Source organism: Lutjanus erythropterus, chromosome 7 (genome assembly GCF_056507025.1).
Source record: "Lutjanus erythropterus isolate fLutEry1 chromosome 7, fLutEry1.hap2, whole genome shotgun sequence".
Taxonomy (NCBI): domain Eukaryota; kingdom Metazoa; phylum Chordata; class Actinopteri; order Lutjaniformes; family Lutjanidae; genus Lutjanus; species Lutjanus erythropterus.
Window position 1 is genome coordinate 8,057,137 of NC_139323.1, and position 21,298 is coordinate 8,078,434.

The following is a 21,298-nucleotide window of genomic DNA, read 5'->3' on the forward strand; positions in this document are numbered from 1 at the left end:
AACGTTTATCAGACATACACTTTGCCATTATACATAGTTGATTTTAATCCAGTGTGCCTGAACAATCTAGAAATAGTCACTTTCTCTCTCTTACACTTCCCTTTGAAAATCATATCATTAACTGATTTTGTATTCTTTTTCTTCGTCTCTTTCTTTGCACATTTTGGTGGAATGCATTGCCAGCTTTTAGTTATATACTGCCACCTACTGTACCAGAGTATGTAGACAAGGATTTAACTTACAGTCTGTACCAGGTTATTACAGTTAAAACTAAAGTAAAAATGAGGACTATAGTTATATGATATATAATAGTTAACTGAAATAAAAATAACTACTAGACTTTCAAATGAGGTTGCTGTCTTCATTGTGGAAAAATAAGGGACATCTTGCTAGTGGACACATGCCTGGGAACACAAATCAAGTCAGGGTTCTGGGAGTCCTCTCCCATGAGATTTCGATAGTAAGGAACTTACATGCATTCTGATGAATTTCTGCACACCAATTTGTATTTTTATGCATCAAAATGTGCATCATCCCTCTGCTACTCAGAACACGAAGAGTCAGCTAGAAGAGGTCACTCAGTAGAGTGCAGTCTCTGCCAGCCAAAAGATAGTGAAGCACCTACTGTAATGCCACCAGCGTAGATTTACAAAATTCTGCTAACATTAACATGACTTCAACATATGTTGTCCCTAGCTGAAACAAGATTTCAGACATGAGTGGTTGCTGATCAGCTGTCAGTGGTTGTGTTAAACTCAAAAAGTGTTTATTCCCACTGACATGAAAACATAGAATGACTGCCATGCAGTTGTATGTCTCCACCAACCAGTCAAATTGTAGCTTACATACATCGGGACTTCCTCTTAAGCTTTATCTATATTCAGCAAGTATTAAAAAGCTACTTAAGCAGACAAAGAATCCCTTTCTTAAAAACACCATCTCGGTGTGGTACTCTGCACACCAACATGTTGGTGATACACCTGCATTGTCACAGTTTTCCCCTATATGGGGCAACAGTTGCTTTATACCTGGAAGAGCAGATGGTGGATTTAAGATGTGGTTCGATAAAGGTGTTGAAAAAATTTCAGATTTGTATGTAAAAGGCAATCTGCTGTCATATATCCAGTTATGTGAGAAATACAAACTTCCAAAAAAACATTTTTTTAAATACTTACAGCTGAAACACTTTATCTTATCCATACACACACAATTGTTAACCGTACCTCCATTGTCTAAAATTGAAGAATTAACTTTATCCCACATGAATGGCAGAGGTCAATTTTCCTTGCTCTATGAGTTATTGTTAAGATATTCAAAAGATTCATCCCTCCAAAAGTTAGAGGCATGGAAAATTGATATAAAGGAGGACATTCATGAAGCAGACTGGGAAATGGCCTGTTTTAAAGCCCAGACACAGTCTGTTAACACAAAATTCAAGTTATTACAATACAAATGGTTAATGCGGACCTATTTTACACCTAGCAGGTTAAATAGGTTGTTCCCTAATATCCCAGATATCTGTGTGAAGTGCAGAGAGGAAAAAGGTACATTAATTCATTGTTTATGGGAGTGTACAAAGCTACAGCAATTTTGGAAGAGTGTGATTGAATGTATAAGCCACATAATTGGAAAGGCCGTTCCTTTACATCCCAAACTTTGTATACTGGGAATACATCCTGAGGACTTTGTTGTAACCTTTCAGAAATCCCTGCTTATTGACTTTGGACTTTTACAAGCTAGAAGGATAATTGCACTTTTATGGAAGAATGTGGATATACCTTCCGTTGGAATGTGGACAAAAGAACTGACAGCCTGTCTAGCCTTGGAGAGACTGACTTATATTTTGAAAAAGAAGGACAAGGATTTTATTCGTTTGTGGAGTCCTTACGTGGACTTCTTGGAAAGTCATGACTTTGGTTGATTTGAAGCTTTTTGCAAATTATAAACTGCTGTGATTATGATTTTATGTTATTTTCCTTATTTATTTATTTATTTATTTAATTTTTTTTTTTTTTTTTTTTTTTTTTTTTACCTTATTTATATTGATTTGATTTGATCTATATATTTATTTTCTTGCCAGGGTTGGGGATATTATACTTATTTTCTTTGTTGAAATGTCATTGTTCAGATTTAATGCTTGAAAACTTAATAAAAAAACAATTAAAAAAAAAAAAAAAAAAAAAAAAAAATTGTAGCTTACATCTATGGCTGTTCAGACTCATGTAATGTATTTAATGAAGAATTCCAAATTTAATATGCAAGTTACCATTTCTGACCTGTCAGTTTGATGGAAATTAATAAAAGGTGTTAAATGTACTCTTGGCAAAATGGAAGTTCTCATTATACATGTGTGATTCCAGTGAATAATTTCCAGTGAAACACATGCTGTCTTCTCTTAGAGACTATTTGCACAGAGGAGGACAGAGGACTGATAGAGAGCTGAATGTTATGATGTCACAATAAAACTGACCTTTGACCTTTTAAATATAAAATTTCATCACCTCATTATGTTATCTCATTTAGTATTTGTGTGTAATTTTCTAATAATTAGTGTATGAAATCTTGTGTTATAGCCAAAAATTGTGTTTAGTGAGGTCTCTGTGAACTTGACCTTCGACCTCTGACCTCAAAATTTTGATCAGTTCACCTTTGAGTCCAAGTGAACACTTGTGATAGGTTTGAAGAAATTCCCTCAAAGCGTTCTTGTAATATCAAATCATCAGCATATAGTCATGAATGTGCACAAAAAAAATTAGGCTGATCGGTCCAGTACTATTCAAGATCAGCTCTGGACACACTGTAGGCCATTGGTTGATTATAACATAATGCACCATATTATCACATTTTCATCATAAAAATTCATCATTACAACAATATATCAGAATTTATTTTAAATGTGAGTACATGTATTACATATTGAGTTCAAGCTGTTTATTACAAAATGCAGCAGGTTATTAAAAATGCAAGAGTTATTACATAATGACATTAAAATTTATTACAATTTGACAAGTTATAACAAAATGTGGTGTTGTCACACTGACAATTTTTGCCTCTATTGTAAGATTATGTTTTTTCTGTAATTATGTAATGTGTTATATGTCAGAAGATTTTCTTCCTCCCCTCCCAGGATTTATATGTATTTATATTTTAAAATACACCTCCGTCTTACAGTTTGATTTTCTCTGTATTGTTATTTTATTTACAGAGAATCTACGTTGTTTCACCTCATGATCTCCTCCTCCTCCTGACGAAAAAGACAACGTGCCCCAACAGAACACTGTGAGTAACATTCTTCCTTTGAAATACATGGAGGTTCAAAAGCTTTTCACCAGAGTAACACATCCCATTCAGCAGCTCACAGTCAAGTTTATTCACTCAGTTATTTCACTTTGGCAGAAAAATCTGAGCAGTGAACGTGAGTGGGAAGTACTTGATCCTGTGCTGGTGGTGTTACTTTGAGCAAAGTGTTTCACCCTCATCCAGTGGAGCTGCTGTTCCTGAAGAGCCTGTGACTGTTCACATTAGCAGCAGAATGAAACCTTTACTTCAGTGTGTTCAGTTTTGTTCCTTAGTTTGGTCTGTGATTCTCAGAGAAATCCTCTGTCTACCAGATCACCAGTAAGAGTAAAGAGTCCCGGTATGAGAAACACACAGGCGTCATGGCTTCAGCAGTTAATGTTAGTTTCATCATGACATTACTTATGTGACTTCTGGCTGTGTAGTCTGTCAAATTTCACCTCTTCACAGTCTGATACTTCAGCAGTTTTACAACAAAGTGCGACTGTCTTGACGTGTGAATTCATGTTTTAAATTGACAAACAACATTGTGTAATTTGTGGCACGATTCCATTCAAAAAATAATTTGTCTCCCGCCAGAGATTACAGTTCATATTTTTTCTGAAGTGAAGTCCCATGATGGGAGGGATGAGAAATAGACACTCCATGTACTTCTGCACATTTACACGTTTCCTGTAAAAACAGACAGCATATCATATGCTGTATATATACTGTCTACAACTAATTCTTAATTATTTAAATTCGACAAATATTATGTATTCAAGTTATGAATGAATGAATAAAATATAAACAATAACCCTAACCCTATACAACAAACTCAATAAACAAATACTCAGGAGTAGGAAGAAGTACATACCTGTTTATTCCTACCCCTTTTTCAACCATTCATCATAACTCGTAACTCAGAAATTTATAAACATACATTTCCATACATAGCCAAATGCAATCTATAAATATAAACAATTATCACAATTGAATAGCTTATATAACCCAGACAGGTTCAGGCTGGGACTTTTGTCAAACATATCAAGTTTCAGGCAGATTGGACTGGTTAAAGGGCGTGGCCTAGCCATTTTGCCACGCCCACTGTTGTTAACCATAGTACATGAAAATTTTCACCACAACAAATTTGGTGACTTTTTAAATATGATAAAGCCCCAGGAAAGGCAATTCATTTGGTGGGGAAAAAGAGTATTAATAATAATAATAATAATAATAATAATAATACCTTCAGTTTCAATGGGGTTCTCACACCGATGTTGGTGTTCGGGCCCTAATAAACAACTATCCCAATTTGATATACAACCAACCTACAATATAACAACAATACAACTTTCTTTGTGTAAAAACTCTGTGTCTGTTTGTCCCAGTGTGTTGACTAGCTGTGTAGTCAGTGGTACTGTTGGGCCACTGCTTAAAAACAACAATGTATATGGTCTTTGCATATAAAGTGGGGAAGTGAGATCTGATCACAAGTGGTCACTGAAGACACGTGTTGAGACCCACCGTGATGCCAGGTGTGAACTGGTAACAGACTCATCACTGATCATGCAGCAGATCTGTACAGATCTGTATTACTTCATTCAATTCTTGAATGGAATTTGACACGAGATCATGTTGTCTGGCAGAAATCAGACACGTTCTCCTAAAAACTTGAGCCAAGACTGACTGCACAGACCAATTCTCTTGTTTGTTTTTTTTAATTATGATAACATTATACTTGCTTCTCCTGTGCTCTTTAATGAGTACATTGTTAGTGAAGAGATTAATGTGGTTAAGCTTGATGCAGCGTGTCCGAGCCTCCACCCACAGCTGTCCAGCTCCACTGTTTCTCTGCTTACCTCCAGGGTCTGTTCTGCCCGGCCTGACACACAGCTGCTGTCTGAGCTCCACACAGTTTCTGTTTCAGAACTCTGTCACCTGTGACACCACAACTTCAGCTGCTAGGACCTGACACTTTGTTATTGGACATACTGTAAGAACTGAGCAAGGCAAAGTTAATTTATTAAATGACAACAATCTTCACATCTTCAGGCAAAACACTACAGACAAAATGTTTTTAATGCACAGATCACTTTTGAGATTTTGTTCCATTTTCCTTCCATATGTTTTCTTTCAGACTAGTGGAGGGAAAACATTCAAAATGCACATTTAAATGTATATTTTGTGACACTTTGTCTATTTTTAGTTTCTGTGGTTTCTAGTTTTATTCCTGTGTGTTTTACAGGAGGTTTGTTTTATTCCAAAAAACATGGCACCTTGGCTATTTTTATGGCTGTTGAAAGTATTTTTGGATAATAAAAGAGATATTCAGAATTGCATCTGTAAGAAACTGACTCGAATGTCAACAAAATAAAACATACGTTTTGAGCCTGAATTTTTCCAATTTTCAGATTTCTCTTCCGGGTGATTATGCGATTACATACTGCATTATTTGCATATTTAAACAAAATTTCTGAAAACTTGTGACAATAAATTATTCTAGTAAAATGGGTAATCAAAGGGTGAATTTTCATGGTGATGTCTATTATGTAATATTTTTACACTATTCACCATAGTCACCTAGTATCTCATAGCACACATTCTGTACTCAAGTAGAACTACAGATACTTATGTAAAAAAAAAGACTCTGGTAAAAGTAGAAGTATTGATTCAACTTCTTTACTTAAGTGAAAAGTGAAAAAGTACAGGCTCTGAAATGAACTCAAAGTACAAAAGTACAAAGTCACCCTCTAAAGGACTTTTGTACTGTCTGTTTCTGTGCAAAGCTGACTGAACCTCAACTTTTCTTCACGGTCGAGTCTCCTTCTCTGTCTGTTTTGTCTCATGTCCCTACATCATCTTTTACATCCTTTTGTACGGTTTTGAAAATGTTAGGAGTTAAAGTACAGATATTTGTATAAAGTAAAAGTAAAAAGTTGTCAGAAAAACAAATACTCAAGTACAGATGCCTGAAAAATCTACTTAAGTACAGTGACAAAGTATCTGTTCTTAGTTACTTCCCACCTCTGCTACAGTGCACCACTGGAAGCATTGTTACATAACTGACATACTGTAACTACTAAACAAATCAGACCTTGTGATGCTACTTACTTGTATGACTCATGTGACGGCCTCAGGATCTTGGTCCTTCTGTGGTACTTTGTGTGTGTTCTTGTGTCTTGCAGGTCCTTTGCAGGGTGGAGCTGAGTCACCATCAAGTAACTGTGTAACTATAATAATAATAATTTTAAAAAAGTAACTGGGAAAACATGGTCATTGTACCCAGACTACTTCACCCTGTCTGCCCACACATCAGCTGTCATGTTTACATGCACAATAATTTTCCACAAGTATCCAGAATACGGCAAATTGCATCTGGGATGTTTTGAGTTAAGTACAGGAAAAGTCATAGTTAATTTGTACACACATTGTTTTGTCATAATCTCATATCTAATAATATCTAAATATTTAAGGCTAATATGATATAAGTCTGTGACCGTCAGGCTTTCAAGTTCGGGCAAGTAAAAGTCAACCAAAAAAGCAACCTTGATATATTTTATTGGAGTATGAAAATAGTTTTGATGTTGCACTCATATGTCAAGGACTTGGTGAAAAGATGAGAGAGATGTCTCCTTACAGAGGCTCTGTTTAACCCGCTCCACTGAGCCATGTCCTTCACTAACAGAGCAGTGATGCATTTCTCAGCCAGTAGGTGGTGCCAGAGCTCCAAGGATGAAGATATACTGCACTAACCAGCTCTATCTCAACAAAACCCTTACCAATGATTTTTTCATCAGAGTAAAGTGGAGCTGAAAGTCAGCTACAAACTCAAGTTTACAGAATCTTTCAGCAGCAGTCCAAATGTTTGGCTTTGGTAATGTGGCTGGAAAATGTAATTATAAAAAGTAATAGAAATAAAAAATGAGGCTATTATTATTTCATTTCTGTGAAATCAGTTAAAACAGTCAAAAGGGAATTGACTATATGTACAACTGTACACACTCCTTGAGCTAAAGAAACAAACCCTCTGTGACGCCCTGACCAAAAAACTACTTAAAATCACAGTTTTCTTAGTAAAGTAATACCTGAAGAACAGTGTGGCATAAGAGACACAAAAACATAATAGACATTTACTTGATATCAGGTTTTGGTTTAAACATTACAACACATTTATTGATGAGGAGATATAACCAGCCAGATCAGGGTCAGATCTTACACAAGCACAAGGATTGTTATTTGCATGGGAGTGACAGCATGGGGGCTGTCAAATTATTATTTGATCATTTTTTGAAAGCTTTTTTTCCAAAACCTTCAAGAAGAAGTCTACAATTAATATATTTACTGTAATAAATCATAAAATTACCATAATATGTTGAAATTTCTATTCCAGGCCATAATGTGTGTTATTGTTTTCTCATTTCATGTTTTTTTAGAGTTAAAATTAATGCCGAATGTTGGCCAAATAAGTATGTGTCTGTTTATGAGTCATAAGAAATCATTAATAATCATATAGATGGCATAGACGTTTATAATTGATAAAATGAGCACTATGTCACTGGAGTCTGGCAGGCAGCCACTAAACTCCACCTCCAGAGTGTGTATTTTTATAGCAATGCAATAGTAATTTTCAGAATAACAGGCTTAGCTTTACATCCACAGACAACTGAAAGTTTGAAACAGCTGATCAACTCAGAGTGGAGGACTCATCATCATTTGTTATTGTCAAATTACAACGATGCACTTGCTTGTGTTCCTGCGGCGTTCCTGCAGCCTGCCTGAGTTTCCTTGAGTCTGGGGAGCAGAGGGCAGTGGGAAACAACTCACTTCAACCATAGACTGTATAAAGTACACATTAATATGAATCCAACATACAATAATTTCACTCAGTATTGACAAAAGGCTACCCATTAATCCTTGTGCAATCACACGAGCTAGCTAAATCACTGTGTGGCACATAGCCATAAAGGCTAAATAGTTAGCTACATGTTTTTGACATGTTTTGGCCAATTAGCTGTATAATTATCCCAAGTGTACAAATCGATTCTTTTGTAGCTTCACAAGCAGGAGACTTGAAAAAAATGGCTGAAGTCCAGAGGTTGAGGCTAATGCAGCTAACACTAGCCATGCTACAACAGCTGCTGACTGAGCAGCTACAGGTAAGGCCAAAAGAGAGATGTCTTGATATCCATGAAAAACCCTGAAGACCCCTGCAGTGGACAACTGATGTCCTCACCTGAGCTCTTTCATTACGTTCACTGCAGGTCAAGCCACGCCTCCTCTAACATGGACGAGACTCTGACAAAGACCAAGCAGAAAAGAAGCTTAAAAAGGTTTGTCACATTGTCTTAATGTAGGGCCATTACTCTGCTACCATTTAATTAAACAATTAATGACTCACTTTTAGTGTGATTAAATGTTACCACCTACTTATTACTTCCATTAATTGTATCATCAAGAAATGTGATTTCATGCAAATTATCTAAACCATTTTCTGCCTGCTCCCTGGGAAATAAAGACAGATCCCAGAGGAGCTGTGTCCACATACATCTAGAGCACAGCGCCTGACCAATGAACAAGGCTTACATCAAAGATGCAGTGTCTATCTGAGGGGAGCCGTTTACTTTATTCAATTATCCTGAAACAATGTGACAATTATTTTATTTATCATATGGTGCTGGAGGGCTGCAGATAACAGGTAACTACCATGGATTAACTGATGACCACTGCATTTTCTATTGATAACACTAATAGGATAAACAACAACACAACAATCAATATGGTTATTTATTTCACGTGTTCTGATCCTCTCTTTCATGACAGGATATGCTCAAATTTAATTAATTTCTGGCTTTTTCTGATGTGATTTAATTTTTCCCAACAGTCTTCATGTGTGAAAGTTTTCCACTTACTTAAATGAGCAGTGTTAAATCATTTCTGATAAAACTTTAAAATTACATTATGAGAGTTGGATTATCTTTTTAGAGGTGAAATTACAAAATATAAATTAGGGATAACAATAAATTGAGAAGACACTGAATATCGCAATTCGAGATTAAACAAAATAGTCAGTATACTGATGCTGTACCAGACTATGACAATATCTACCCTGACATTACATGCTTGATTTTTTAATTTTATCATTTATATTTTATTTTATAAAAGGACTGTAACTGACCACAGCTCTGTTTTTTTTTTTTTTGTAATCGTACATATATAATTCAAACCTTCATTGCAAATGGTAATATAAGACCTAGTTTGATGTTGTCGGGAAGTAGAGTGGGATCATGGCAGTTATCCTCATTGCCGCTCTTCCTGGACGAGGTTATGTATTTACATTTTATTCATGTTACATTTAGTCATGCTTGCAACTTTCTTCCCAGAAGTTAAAGCAACTAGTGGCTTGTGGGAAACGCACCATTACCATTATGGATTTCTCTCAGTGTGATCATTGCTGGAAACTTTTGGGATAATGGAAGCACACAACTTAACAAAATACACTCACTGGCCACTTTATCACACCTTGCTAGCACGGGGTTGGACCCCCTTCTTGGTGGCATAGATTCAACAAGGTGCTGGAAACATTCCTCAGAGATTTTGGTCCATATTAACATGATAGCATCACACAGCTGCTGCAGATTTGTTGGCTGCACATCCATGATGCAAATCTTCTGCTCCACCACATCCCAAAGATCTGAACATCAGCAGGTCGTCTTGACCATGGCTACATGCCTAAATGGATTGAGTTGCTGCCATGTGATTGGCTGATTAGATGTTTGCGTTAACGAGCCAGTGAGTGTAGATAACACATGTCAAGTGTTTGTGGACATATTAATACTGAAATGTTACATATTATATCTTTAAGTTAGATTAGTTAGCTAGTTAACATTAGCTAAAGTTAGCTAACAGGCTAAGACCACAGAGAGCAATCAATCAGTCAATCAAAGCTCATACAGTGACTGTACTGTCACTTGTAAGTTATAATTTTGTAAACAACAAGACAGTTAAAGGAGAAAATAAAAAATCTTCTTGTTCTTAACATGGCAACAACTGTATCTCCTTTACAATGTACAGCCAATCATACGGTATTACACAGAATCTGTGCACTTTGTGAAGTACAACAAATGATAATGTGTATGTCATCTGTCAGCACAGAACCCCGAGCAGATCTGGTACAATGGAACTGAAAAAAATTAAAGTTTTAAGGGAACAAAAGATATCACCTGACTAATGAGTAGGTACGACTTTGTTGTTATATACGTATATACATTTATATACACATTATACATGGTGAAATTCATGGAGATACAGGCATCTACCAAGCAATATCAATAACAATATTGGCATGTTTTGTAATTCGAGTTACACCAGCTATTATTTTTCAAAAATGCAATTCCACAAAAGTTTACTATATTGAAGAACATGTTGGAGTATCAGGTCAGATATGTGAGGCATACAGCAGGTTACCTCATATATTACAGGGTTCCTCCACCTTTTCTGAAGTCAAATTCAAGCACTTTTCAAGCATTGTCAAGCTTTTCCAGCACCTTACAGCTGTGGTAAATGACACATATACATATACATGCTCAAAATGTTTAAATCAGATGTTATTGTTCTATAAACAACCACAGTTATGTTTTATTTACAGAATTCTACACTCTGGATGACAAATTAAAAATGTAACACCTGTCTGTAAGTAGACTTGGCATTCTAGTAGAGCTGCAATAATAGTGGCAGTTATTAATTAATAATCAGATTAATCACTCAACTTATTTTGATGATTGATTAAACATGTTAGGAATTGTTTAAGAAAAATCTTATGATTAATGGTTTTGAGTCATTTTTTTAAGGAAAAAAAAAAGATTTCAATTATTGTGTAGTAAAGTAATGTGATTATAAGAACTTTCTCCAAAATCCACTTTTCAAACCTTGAAAACACTACATTAAAATTCAAGCATTTTCAAGCATTTCCAGCAAAGTCCAAACACATTTCTGTCAAGAAATAATCATGTAAACACAGATATTACCAATGATACTAATTAATGTTCAACTCTATTCAGGTCAGACTCGGGCTGCTGCTGTCTTGCATGTGGACTCACTGGAAAGGCTCTTCTACACTAAATGGAATGGAACCTTCATTGGTAGTAATTAGTAAACACCCGTGTTTACCTTCCTACTTCATGTCATTATCTTTATTTTGATGATGAATCCTGAACTAGACAAAATAGGAATCACACTTTTTTTTATTTGACACAAAAAGAAAAAAATAACAAAACAAATCACAAACCACCTCTTCATAACTAGATTATATGATGCCATTGAAACATTTCAAACAGACCATAAATGATTCTGTCAGATTAAAGCACAGAGAAATACAAAAATAAGCACTCTTCCCATGAATGCAGGCAAAAAACAAGTGGAAAAAAACTCATGGATCATCACAGAACTAAAGAATATACAGTAAAAAAAAGAGGTATCAGTGAATGTGATTCTACACGTAGTCAAATCTCTGAGCGGACTGCCTTCCCTCCACACTGTGGGCTTTGTAGGAGTCGTTGTACGCTGGACGGGGTCTGATGTCAGATTTGTAGATAGTGGGCACAGAGGCAGCTTTGTAGGCCACCCCATCATACCTGTAGGATATTAGAAATTTAAAAAACAAATTACCTCTGGGATATTAAAATAGTTAAAACAATGTAACTGAAAAGACATTACAAAGAATACAGGGACACGTGTGGTCATAAGGACTTTTGTGTATCGTTTTACAAGCAGCCTCGTGAGCATTTGCAACTCTGCATTATATATGCGGAGAAAAAAACACACTGGAGGAGTTGCATTTACATTTTGCTGAGTATGAGTCCTTAAATTTGAAAGGAGAGTTTTACTGCCCCGGCCAGGCAAAATAAATCCAGGGGTGCTTTATATTGTTGTTCAGCTCTGTCAGAAGCCAAGATTTCTGTTTTTAGGTTCTTTCATTTAACAGCAGTGAACATACAAACTGCACTTGTATTTTGCATGTATGCATATTTGCTCTATTTAGCAGCTTACTCATCTTTGTCACGTTAATTTAAAGGAGGAGTGAAGGTCTGGCAAAGTTTTCTCTTTTTTAAAGAAAGAATGATGAAATAGTGTGTTAATAACAAAACAGTGACATAGGAAACCAGTTAAACAGACATAACAGACATAATAAACATACAGACAGAATAAACATGACATAATAACATAAAGCAGTTATGATAATGTATGTGTTTATATGATAAGAGCAGGGAGTAGAAATTCTGATTGGTCACTTGCAGTATTCTAAGGTCAGTTATTTCTTTATAGCAGACCATCGCTATGTATGACAGCTCCAATAATAGACTCTGGAGGAGCAATAAAGTCATTTTTAAATCAACAAAATCCTTTTTAAAATCAGTATTGCATCAATTTATTGATACAATACTGGTTAATGTACATTATGTACAGTCAGGGTTTATTTCACAGTAATGACCTGCTCACTGTACATTATCCCTAATTTTAGGTAGGGTGTGTGCAATTATTTTCATTACTGATGAATCTGTTGATTATTCCTTGATTAATCAGTTATTAATTGATTACTAGTTTGGTCCATTTCAGAAATTTTTCAAGCAAAGCTGGTTCCAGCTTTTTAAATGTACGGATTTGCTGCTTTTCTGTGTCATTTACGATCGTAAATAAAGAGTTTGAGGGCTTTGGACTGTTTGTGGGACAAAAGAATCTGAAGACATCACTTAGGACTCTGTGAAATTGATACCAGCATTTTTCACATTTTTTAAAATAATATTTGTTACTTGCAGAACTATTCCTGCCTTCCCCAGCGGTTCTGTTAAAGGTCAGAAGAGGTCAAAAATTAGTTGCTTCCTTCACTGATGAAACGTACCGTTGGTGTTTGTCTGCAGTCATTCCACGGCAGGCCAGACACATCATGATGCCTCCAATGACCAAGATAGCTGCACCGATCCAGCCCACGAAAAGAGCGGGGCCAAAAGTGTACCTGAAAGAAGACAGTGATTACAGGAAAACATAACAAAGTGCTGCAGCAGATAAAACATTATCTTAATTTGACTTTACCTTGGAGTCAGGGCTCCTGTGAGTCCACCAACACCTCCTCCGTACATACCGAACCCACCATCAGCATACGTTGTGAAACGAAAACTTTGCACAATCAAGTTAGCAAAGGCAGAAACTCCAGCAATGCCACAGACACCTAAAGATGAAGAACAAACAATGGAATTAGTACAAAATGGTTTCGCTGCAATAAGAGAACTAGATATTGCAAACAAACAGGGCTGTGTTTAGCTTTTTGGGGGCCCTATGCAAAATCTGTGGCCCATGGGCTTGCATTGCATTGAGTGCACTTTGAATGGAAAGGAAGCTAGATGCATGAAAAACATCCTTTCCCTCTCTATGTCAAATCACAAATCTCAAATTGACCCCAACAATTTAACCCTAGAAAATCAGGATTAATGAGAATCACTGGTGCTCCCCTACATAAATAAAATTGTGAAAACTTACTGCAGATTTACAGAATCTGCATTATAACATCTGCCAAAATGAGACAGATGCTAAATGTTATGATCAAATTTTTAATAAATAACACTAAACTAATTATATGAAAAAAGGAACACTTCAATTTCCAAGTCCATAATTCATGGTAAATAAGTAATAAGTAATAAATACTTGAAATTACCCCCAAATTTCATGGTTAAGTATGTGATAATTAGCAAGTGCTATTTCATATAGTTGGTGGTAATTACAAATAAATTTCTCCAAATTTACCTGCAAATTATCCCCAAATGTCATGGTAAATATGTGATAATTAGCAAATACTACTACTACTACTACTACTTTGATGGAAATGACACGTGTATTATCACATAATTAACCATTTAATTTGTGGGTAATTTCTCAGAAATTTCACATATATTACTTGGTAATTACCACTTATTTACCATGAAATTATGGGACCTGGAAATTGAAGCGTTATCAAAAATATCCAGTTTCTCTCAAAGTGTGCTGATGTGAGTGAAATGACATATGAATAAATAAAGCTTTCCCACTGATTTCTTGACAGTGACAGTCTTCCTTTGCAGTAGGGGATAACAGTGGTGATGCTGAATGTTGGATCTGCTACTGAACACAGGTCATCACTACATTACACTGTTTTGGGGCCCTGTGTTTGCTTTGGGGGCCCGTTGCATAGAGCAAGAAACGGCCCTGTAAAAAAACATTATCACACCTGCAAGAACAAACAAGATCCCGGCTGTCAGAGTCATCGTGGCTTTGATGTTGTCCTCCATGTTCCCCATTTTCAAGCACTTCAGCGCGAATATGGCGATCAGGCAGCCGATGGCTCCGAAAACAATCCCGACAATCATCAAGGCTCGGACGGCTTGGAGCAGAGCTGGAAGTCAAAGTCACCATTTAGAACATTTCTCATAACAGTATTTGTTCATAAAATTTACTTAAGTACTGCAAAATTTCAAGGTGCCTGTACTTTTCATGAGTATGTTTTTTATTCTACTTCATACTTCAGCTCTGATATATTTCAGAGGAAAGTATTTTTACTCCACTACATTTATTTGACTGTTTTAGTTACTTTGCAAGTTAAGTTTTTCACATGAAACATGATCAACAGATACGTTTTGACACATTTTAATACATGAATCCACCCAACAGGATATAAAATAGGTAAAATTAGCTCTATCTTGATGAACTGCACCACAAAATGCTGCTTACACATTGTTGTAGTGGTTTCTAAACTGGTGGATGGGCTGCAGGGTGAGCATGGATGACAAATATAGAGTGGAAAAACCTAAATGAATATGATTTATGTAGGGAAATAAACAAACAAGAGTTTGCTGATGTTATCATGCTTTATTTCACTAAAATTTAGCTAGTATCCTTTTTTTCATCAGTTGCTTCCCCAATTGTTGTTAATGATTAATAATAAATGTGGGGTGGATGGGTGTGAACTTTTTCCAGCTTCTGCAGGGCAATAATGCATCAATGATTATAACCCTTTATATAAAATATAAAATAATATAACATCATACTTTCATACTTGAATTCAGGACTTCAATTTGGAGTATTTTACTCATCTCTCAGTCATATTACCACTTGTATTAAAGCAATAGTTCACCCAAAAATGAAAATTCAGTCTTTATCTGCTCACTTTCATGCTGAATTAGGGTCGGTTCTTAGTTTTTGAGTCCACAAAACACTGCTGGAGTTTCACAGGAAAACAGCGTTGCACAATCACCCAAACAATTTAAGTATTCAAGCGAAAAAAAACAACCGGAAAAAATAAAAACATAAAATGTCTCCATGCTGCTTGTTTCCCTAACATGCCGTTCATCTGTGCACACACTCTGTCGCACCACACACACCCAATTCAGACGGTGTGCACATGAACGTGGCTCAAGACCTAAGTAGCTACAGTGAAGATTTGGGCTAAAACATGGTGTAAATAATGTCTTTCGAGTCAACTTGTAATGTTAGGGCTTTTGGAGACTTGAATTACACTAACATGAACAGTATGGAGGCATTTTTTGGTGGGGGAGATTCTGTTGTTGTTTATGTTTGAAAACTGGTCTCCATTCACTTAAATTGTTCGGGAGATTCTGCAACGCTGTTTTCTTGTGAAACTCCAGCAGTTTTGTGGACTGAAAAATTAAACCTGACCTTCAGTCAGCATGAACGTGAACACATAATGACTGAATTTAAAATTTGGGGTGAACTATCCCTTTAAGAAAAAAAAGTCTGAGTACTTCTTCTTTTAAAATCTACCAGATCACACCTGATTAAGGTTCAGGTTCAGGGACACCAGTGAAACCACAAAGTAAAAGTTCAGTAGCTCCCATTAATTTAGGCTCCTACAGATCTAAAATTTGACACAGACATACAGTGGCTTATATGATGTAAAAGTCATGTGGTGATTTTCATAGTTGTAACACTGAGCATGACCTTGTTAATGCCACTCAGACATCAATTACTAGAAAATCATTTTTCTTCCTTCATATTTGAGCTGATGTAGTGTAATAGTGTCATTTGTGTTTTATTGCATAATTGAGCACATTTTCACAAACAAGAGTGTGTTTGCCTTTCAGATGAGACTTCATGCATATATTTCAGCCTCAGAGTCTTTTTTTCTGTTAAAAGAAGCTTAAAGAGTTCGACACTTATGCCATTCGTTTCCATTTAACACTAGAACAGCCAAAGCAGTCATTTTGACCATTTTCAAATTTACAACATTTTTAAAAAATACAATGCTGCTGGTACCTGACTTTTCTTTAAAGTGTTTGTATGTTTATTATTATTTTTAAATAAATAAATAAATTACACATTGGCAAAAAAAAAAAATGTGATCACTTTTACCTATTTCAGTCATAAGCGGTCATATTGACCACACAGAAATTGCAGCTAAATTATTACTCTCTGTACAGTTGGAGACGTCTTGGTTGCTCAGCAACTATCATCGTCTCTGTCAATAAAACTTCACAAGTTGTCTCCATTTCCAATTTCCTGACATTAAAATACAAATGATTAATTAATTAGATTCAATTACAAAATTAAAATGGGGGAGACCAGGGACGGTTGTAACACTTTTTGTAACAAATTTTGAAAACGAGCAGCTCTTACTGATTACAAACAGCAATGCTTCCATCTTAGTTTGGTTTTGTTTTTGTACTTGTTTCCAGACTTTTCCCATAGGCTATGATTATTTTTTGTGGTGGTTCTATGTCAAAATTTGTTATTATTAATGTTAAAATAACATGTTTATAATCTTATAAAATACATTAAACCGTTTCTCACTCTGAGTAATTCTAGATGAATCTAAAATTTGTATCAGATCACTGATGTTAATTATCCTGCAGAAAAATACTGCTGTGAATATATGTATATTACGAAATACAACATATACATTCTCATGTTATTTAGTTTTTTTTTAAAAGGTATACTAACAGAATAAATCCATTAATCTTTTAGTCTGGTATTTATTATGAGAGATAATAGTATTTGAAAGTCTTGGCTTATGGCTATTCTAGTAGTTATGGAATTCTGTTAAAGTAAGAAAGTTAGAAAAATAAAAATGCAGCTGTTTTATTCCAGCAGCAGCAGCAGTATCAAAATTAATAAAATAAGGCAGTGTGTAATAAAACATATTGACCTAAATGCCATCTTTCAATGGCCTGAGATATTGTACCTGTACTATTCTAGACTTAAGCCTTTAAGACCTTATATACAATATGCTCTACACTACATTCAGCTGTTAAGCACAGAGTGTGGAAATGTACTTTACATTGTGTGACACTCTGCTAAAGCTTGTGCTTGCTCAGCTAAGCTTTGGATGTCTCATCAAATTTCCATTTGATTCCGGAGAGACACCATCTTTTCTGCAGTCGACTGCATTTTTATGCAGGGAGGGGGGAAATGGAGAAAATCTGCCCTAAAACCTCCCAAATATTCTAAAGTGCCTTCCAAGGTCCTTTGGAAAATGTTCTCCTTAATCCTGGGGAAATATTCGATAAACGTCTCTTTCTCTCTAAGTGTAATTCTCTTACCTGGCAGTCCCAGGATGGTAAAATAAGGCCTGCACTGTGATGTGCCGTACGCCGTCCCTACACACGAGTTCCACAAGCCAGCATAGGTGTAAACATTTGTCACGACTGTAAAAGATCGGTCCTGTAAGCTCCACATGTCCATTGCTGTTGCCGCTGATATCAAGAATTGGCCCAACGCGGACAACATGAATCCTATTAACTGAATCATTGAGGCAGCCATTTTAGATGTCCCGCTCAAACGAAGTTCACCAACCAATGTCACGGAGTCGTGAAATGGCAGCGTGTGAGCTCCTGCTTATCATTATGTATGCCTCAACAAGGAACAGCTCTTATCAGATGTTTACCTAAAATTTTCATGAGTCTTTGTGCCAGTTTCGGGAAACAGTGGCGATGAGAACTTCCAGCGCTGAGTGACAAAGGGTGTGGTTTGACCTTTCATCATTACGTTCCAATCATCAAGGAAACAAGAACTGAAATGTTTTTAATCAATGACTCTTTCATGACGAACAATATTACGGTTAAACCAAATACATAACTGGACAATTGAACATGAAATGCTGTCTGCTTAACATTCTTTCAATTTTTACAATATTGTTGCGTTTGGTGATTTCAACCAGCAAATATTTCAGTTTTTTAATTTTTTAATTTTTGGGGAGGGTATTTCAGGTTGTTCATGGATTGTTAATCATGATAAACTTAGAGCTACAATAAGGAATTTTCACAATGTGATGATTAGGGTTGCAAATTGTAAGCACTGTCAATAATCCATCACTAGTAACATTAACAATCAACTCATAGATTGTCATTAAAAAAAACTTAACATAATGGCCACCCCTGAAATCTGATTGGCCATGCCAAGTGCCACTCATTATCCATTGAGAGGTGGGACCTTAGTTTGAAACAACTGTTTCATAAGTAATTTAAATTTGCATCGTTTTCTTTTGTATGTGGCCCACTTTGAATTATTTTTACAAGGTTATTTTACCAAAATAAATCATAAAAATAACAGAATGCTTATAGAGAATCAAGTACAGAAGCTTTCTATAATATTTTCATGGTGCCACTCTGTTGTGTTGTGATACTTCAGACTATTTACCTTAAAATAAACATTTTAAACACAGGACCACTTGGGCCACCCCAGTCAAAAACATCTAGAAACGTCTCTGTGACTGTTTAATCAATTTATTGTTATCATCCCTAGTGTTGACTATAGCGCCCCCCGTGGAAAAAAGCAATAGTGTTTCCACAGTAATAACCACAAAATAAAATGTCAAAAATAAAACTGACAAAATAAAAATCTCATCCTGCTTCCTTCATTGAAACTTTGGCCGGGAAAACATACGCATATCTAACTATATAGAAATAGCCAGTCTTCTCAGGAATGGTCTTGTTTGCTTATGTAGGTCATACAGAGCCAACAGTATTAACCTGACACTGTTTCATAGCCAGTTAAAATGTCTTTGTAGTAGCTTTAAACATGAACAATAGCAACTATTTGATTGTTTATCATGATAAACATTTTTTCATGGCATCATAATAAAGTAATGTAAATATAAAGGTAGAAATACCTGGCAGTCCCAGAATGGTGAAATACGGTCGGCACTCTGTGAAGCCGGAGCTCTGCCGGACACATGACCTCCACAGGCCCGAGTACGAGTACACGGCTGTCACGGGGTTGTCGAAGAGGTCCTCCGTCGCCCACTGGTCCATCCCGGTCGCTGCGATTATTCCCGCCACCCCCAACAAACTCAACAGAAAGCCCACCACCTGACAGAGCGTAGCTGCCATCGTGTTGTCTTTTCTCAAACGCCCTGGATTCGAAAAGTTAACGGCCTCTCCTCAGCACTGCGGCTGTGTGTTTGAATATGATATCAGCAGGTGTGAAGTTAAGAAGGACTCCACCAGTGACCCTGCTTGTTTGCACACAGTCTAGTTAATGCACAGAAGAAGCTGGGTGGAGCATATTAGTATAAATATGGTTAATGTTTCTTACTAACTCTGACCAATGAAGGGTGAACATGATGTGGCTCTCTCACTAATAACACTGAGTCACTTTGTTGTTTTTTCAATGCAAGGGTTTTGTCCGAAATGTCAAATTCAGCCTGATCATCAAATGAATCTGGAGTTTTAATGACTGCTACTACAACTGTTGGCAGATTTATACATAAATGTCCAAAGTTACTACTTTAAACTCAAAGTGGTTTTGAATTGAAGCCATCAGATTAAAGGCCCAGAAATCAGCTGTTAATCAGCTATTCACTATGATCAATGGGATTCTACAGCTGTACATGAACACACAGTTTTCTTACAGAGTTACAACAGTTTTTGTTACTTCACATTCAAGATTTGTATATTTGATTAATTGTCTTGTATTAGATGCCATTTACTTCTGTTCTCCCATCAGGTTGTAGCAACATTTGAGCCAAAACTGCTAACAAAGGTATAATATGTAACATTTCTGCATTAAAATTGCTTAAAATGCCAGGCATATGTTTTATACTTTGTTAAATTGTGTACCTGAATTATTTATCCTAAATGTTTCCCAAATCCTGAATTTAGTCTTGCATTTCCTGCTAGCCATTGCATCACAGAGTGAGGAAGGAAGTCAGTGACTGCGAATAAACCTTTAATACATCGCCTCGTCCATGAACAAGATTTCTGAGTCATGTCATGCTACTTTGCGAGATAATCAAACTTCGTCTTTTGTTATTGTTTTAAGGTGACAGAGATCCCCAGCAGCAGAACTTGTATATTGTACATTTAACAGGTATCTGCATATAAATGCTTTATCTGTAGCTGATGGACAAGATTTTGGTCTTGGAAGTGTTCTGGTTTCCTTTTGCAGTTTGTCTGTAGTCTGACCAATCATGTTTACGCAGGTTTTAGCTGCAGGCGGGTAAACAGTTCAAGTGGAAAGCAAAAAAAATGCAACGCACTGGCCAAAATTCAATCTCATAACCCATTGGATAATGTCTAATGACAATTTAGCTTTGTGTTACCTTTTTAAAAAGTGTATCTGCATTCATACTTGTGAAACAATCTGGTCGAAGACATTGTGTCTAAGGTTCAACTCCATTTTTTCACCTCAAGCTGCTAATCAGACTGTAAACACTTGCCAAAACAGAGGAAGCCCTGTAATACTGGTTCTTGCCCCAAGGGTCTAAACTGTCACCAGATGATAGCTGATGGGTTCCAAGATTGACTGTAAATCAAATTTGAGCAAACTACAACCCACACAATCCTAACAAAGTCCATTTACTAGTCAGTGAACTTATTTTTAAGAGTTAACTTCTTAAAGCATTTGGGAAATGTATTAACTTGCTTTCTGGCAGAAAGTTTCCATCCTGTCTGTCTATAAGGCTGCACCCAGCTGCCTGTTATCTTAGCATAAAGACTGGAAACAAAGTAACAAAATCCTCCTGTCAGCACCTATAAATAAA

The 21,298-nt window shown here is 36.1% G+C and overlaps 1 protein-coding gene across 2 annotated transcripts; it reads right to left on the reverse strand.

Moving 5' to 3' along the window:
* Window positions 1-11,501: 11,501 nt before the first annotated feature.
* On the reverse strand, window positions 11,502-19,775 carry LOC146323526 (claudin-18-like). 2 transcript variants are annotated; one of them, XM_084722126.1, is made up of 5 exons: window positions 19,427-19,775; window positions 14,534-14,698; window positions 13,366-13,501; window positions 13,175-13,288; window positions 11,502-11,909 (listed from the first exon to the last, which is right to left on the reverse strand). In XM_084722126.1, exons 1-5 carry the CDS (start codon window positions 19,644-19,646, stop codon window positions 11,768-11,770), a joined length of 777 nt encoding a protein of 258 aa, XP_084578252.1. In that variant the 5' UTR covers window positions 19,647-19,775; the 3' UTR covers window positions 11,502-11,767. The 2 variants fall into 2 exon arrangements, with proteins under 2 accessions (XP_084578252.1, XP_084578253.1); XM_084722127.1 differs by lacking the exon at window positions 19,427-19,775 and adding an exon at window positions 17,859-18,116.
* Window positions 19,776-21,298: the final 1,523 nt, after the last annotated feature.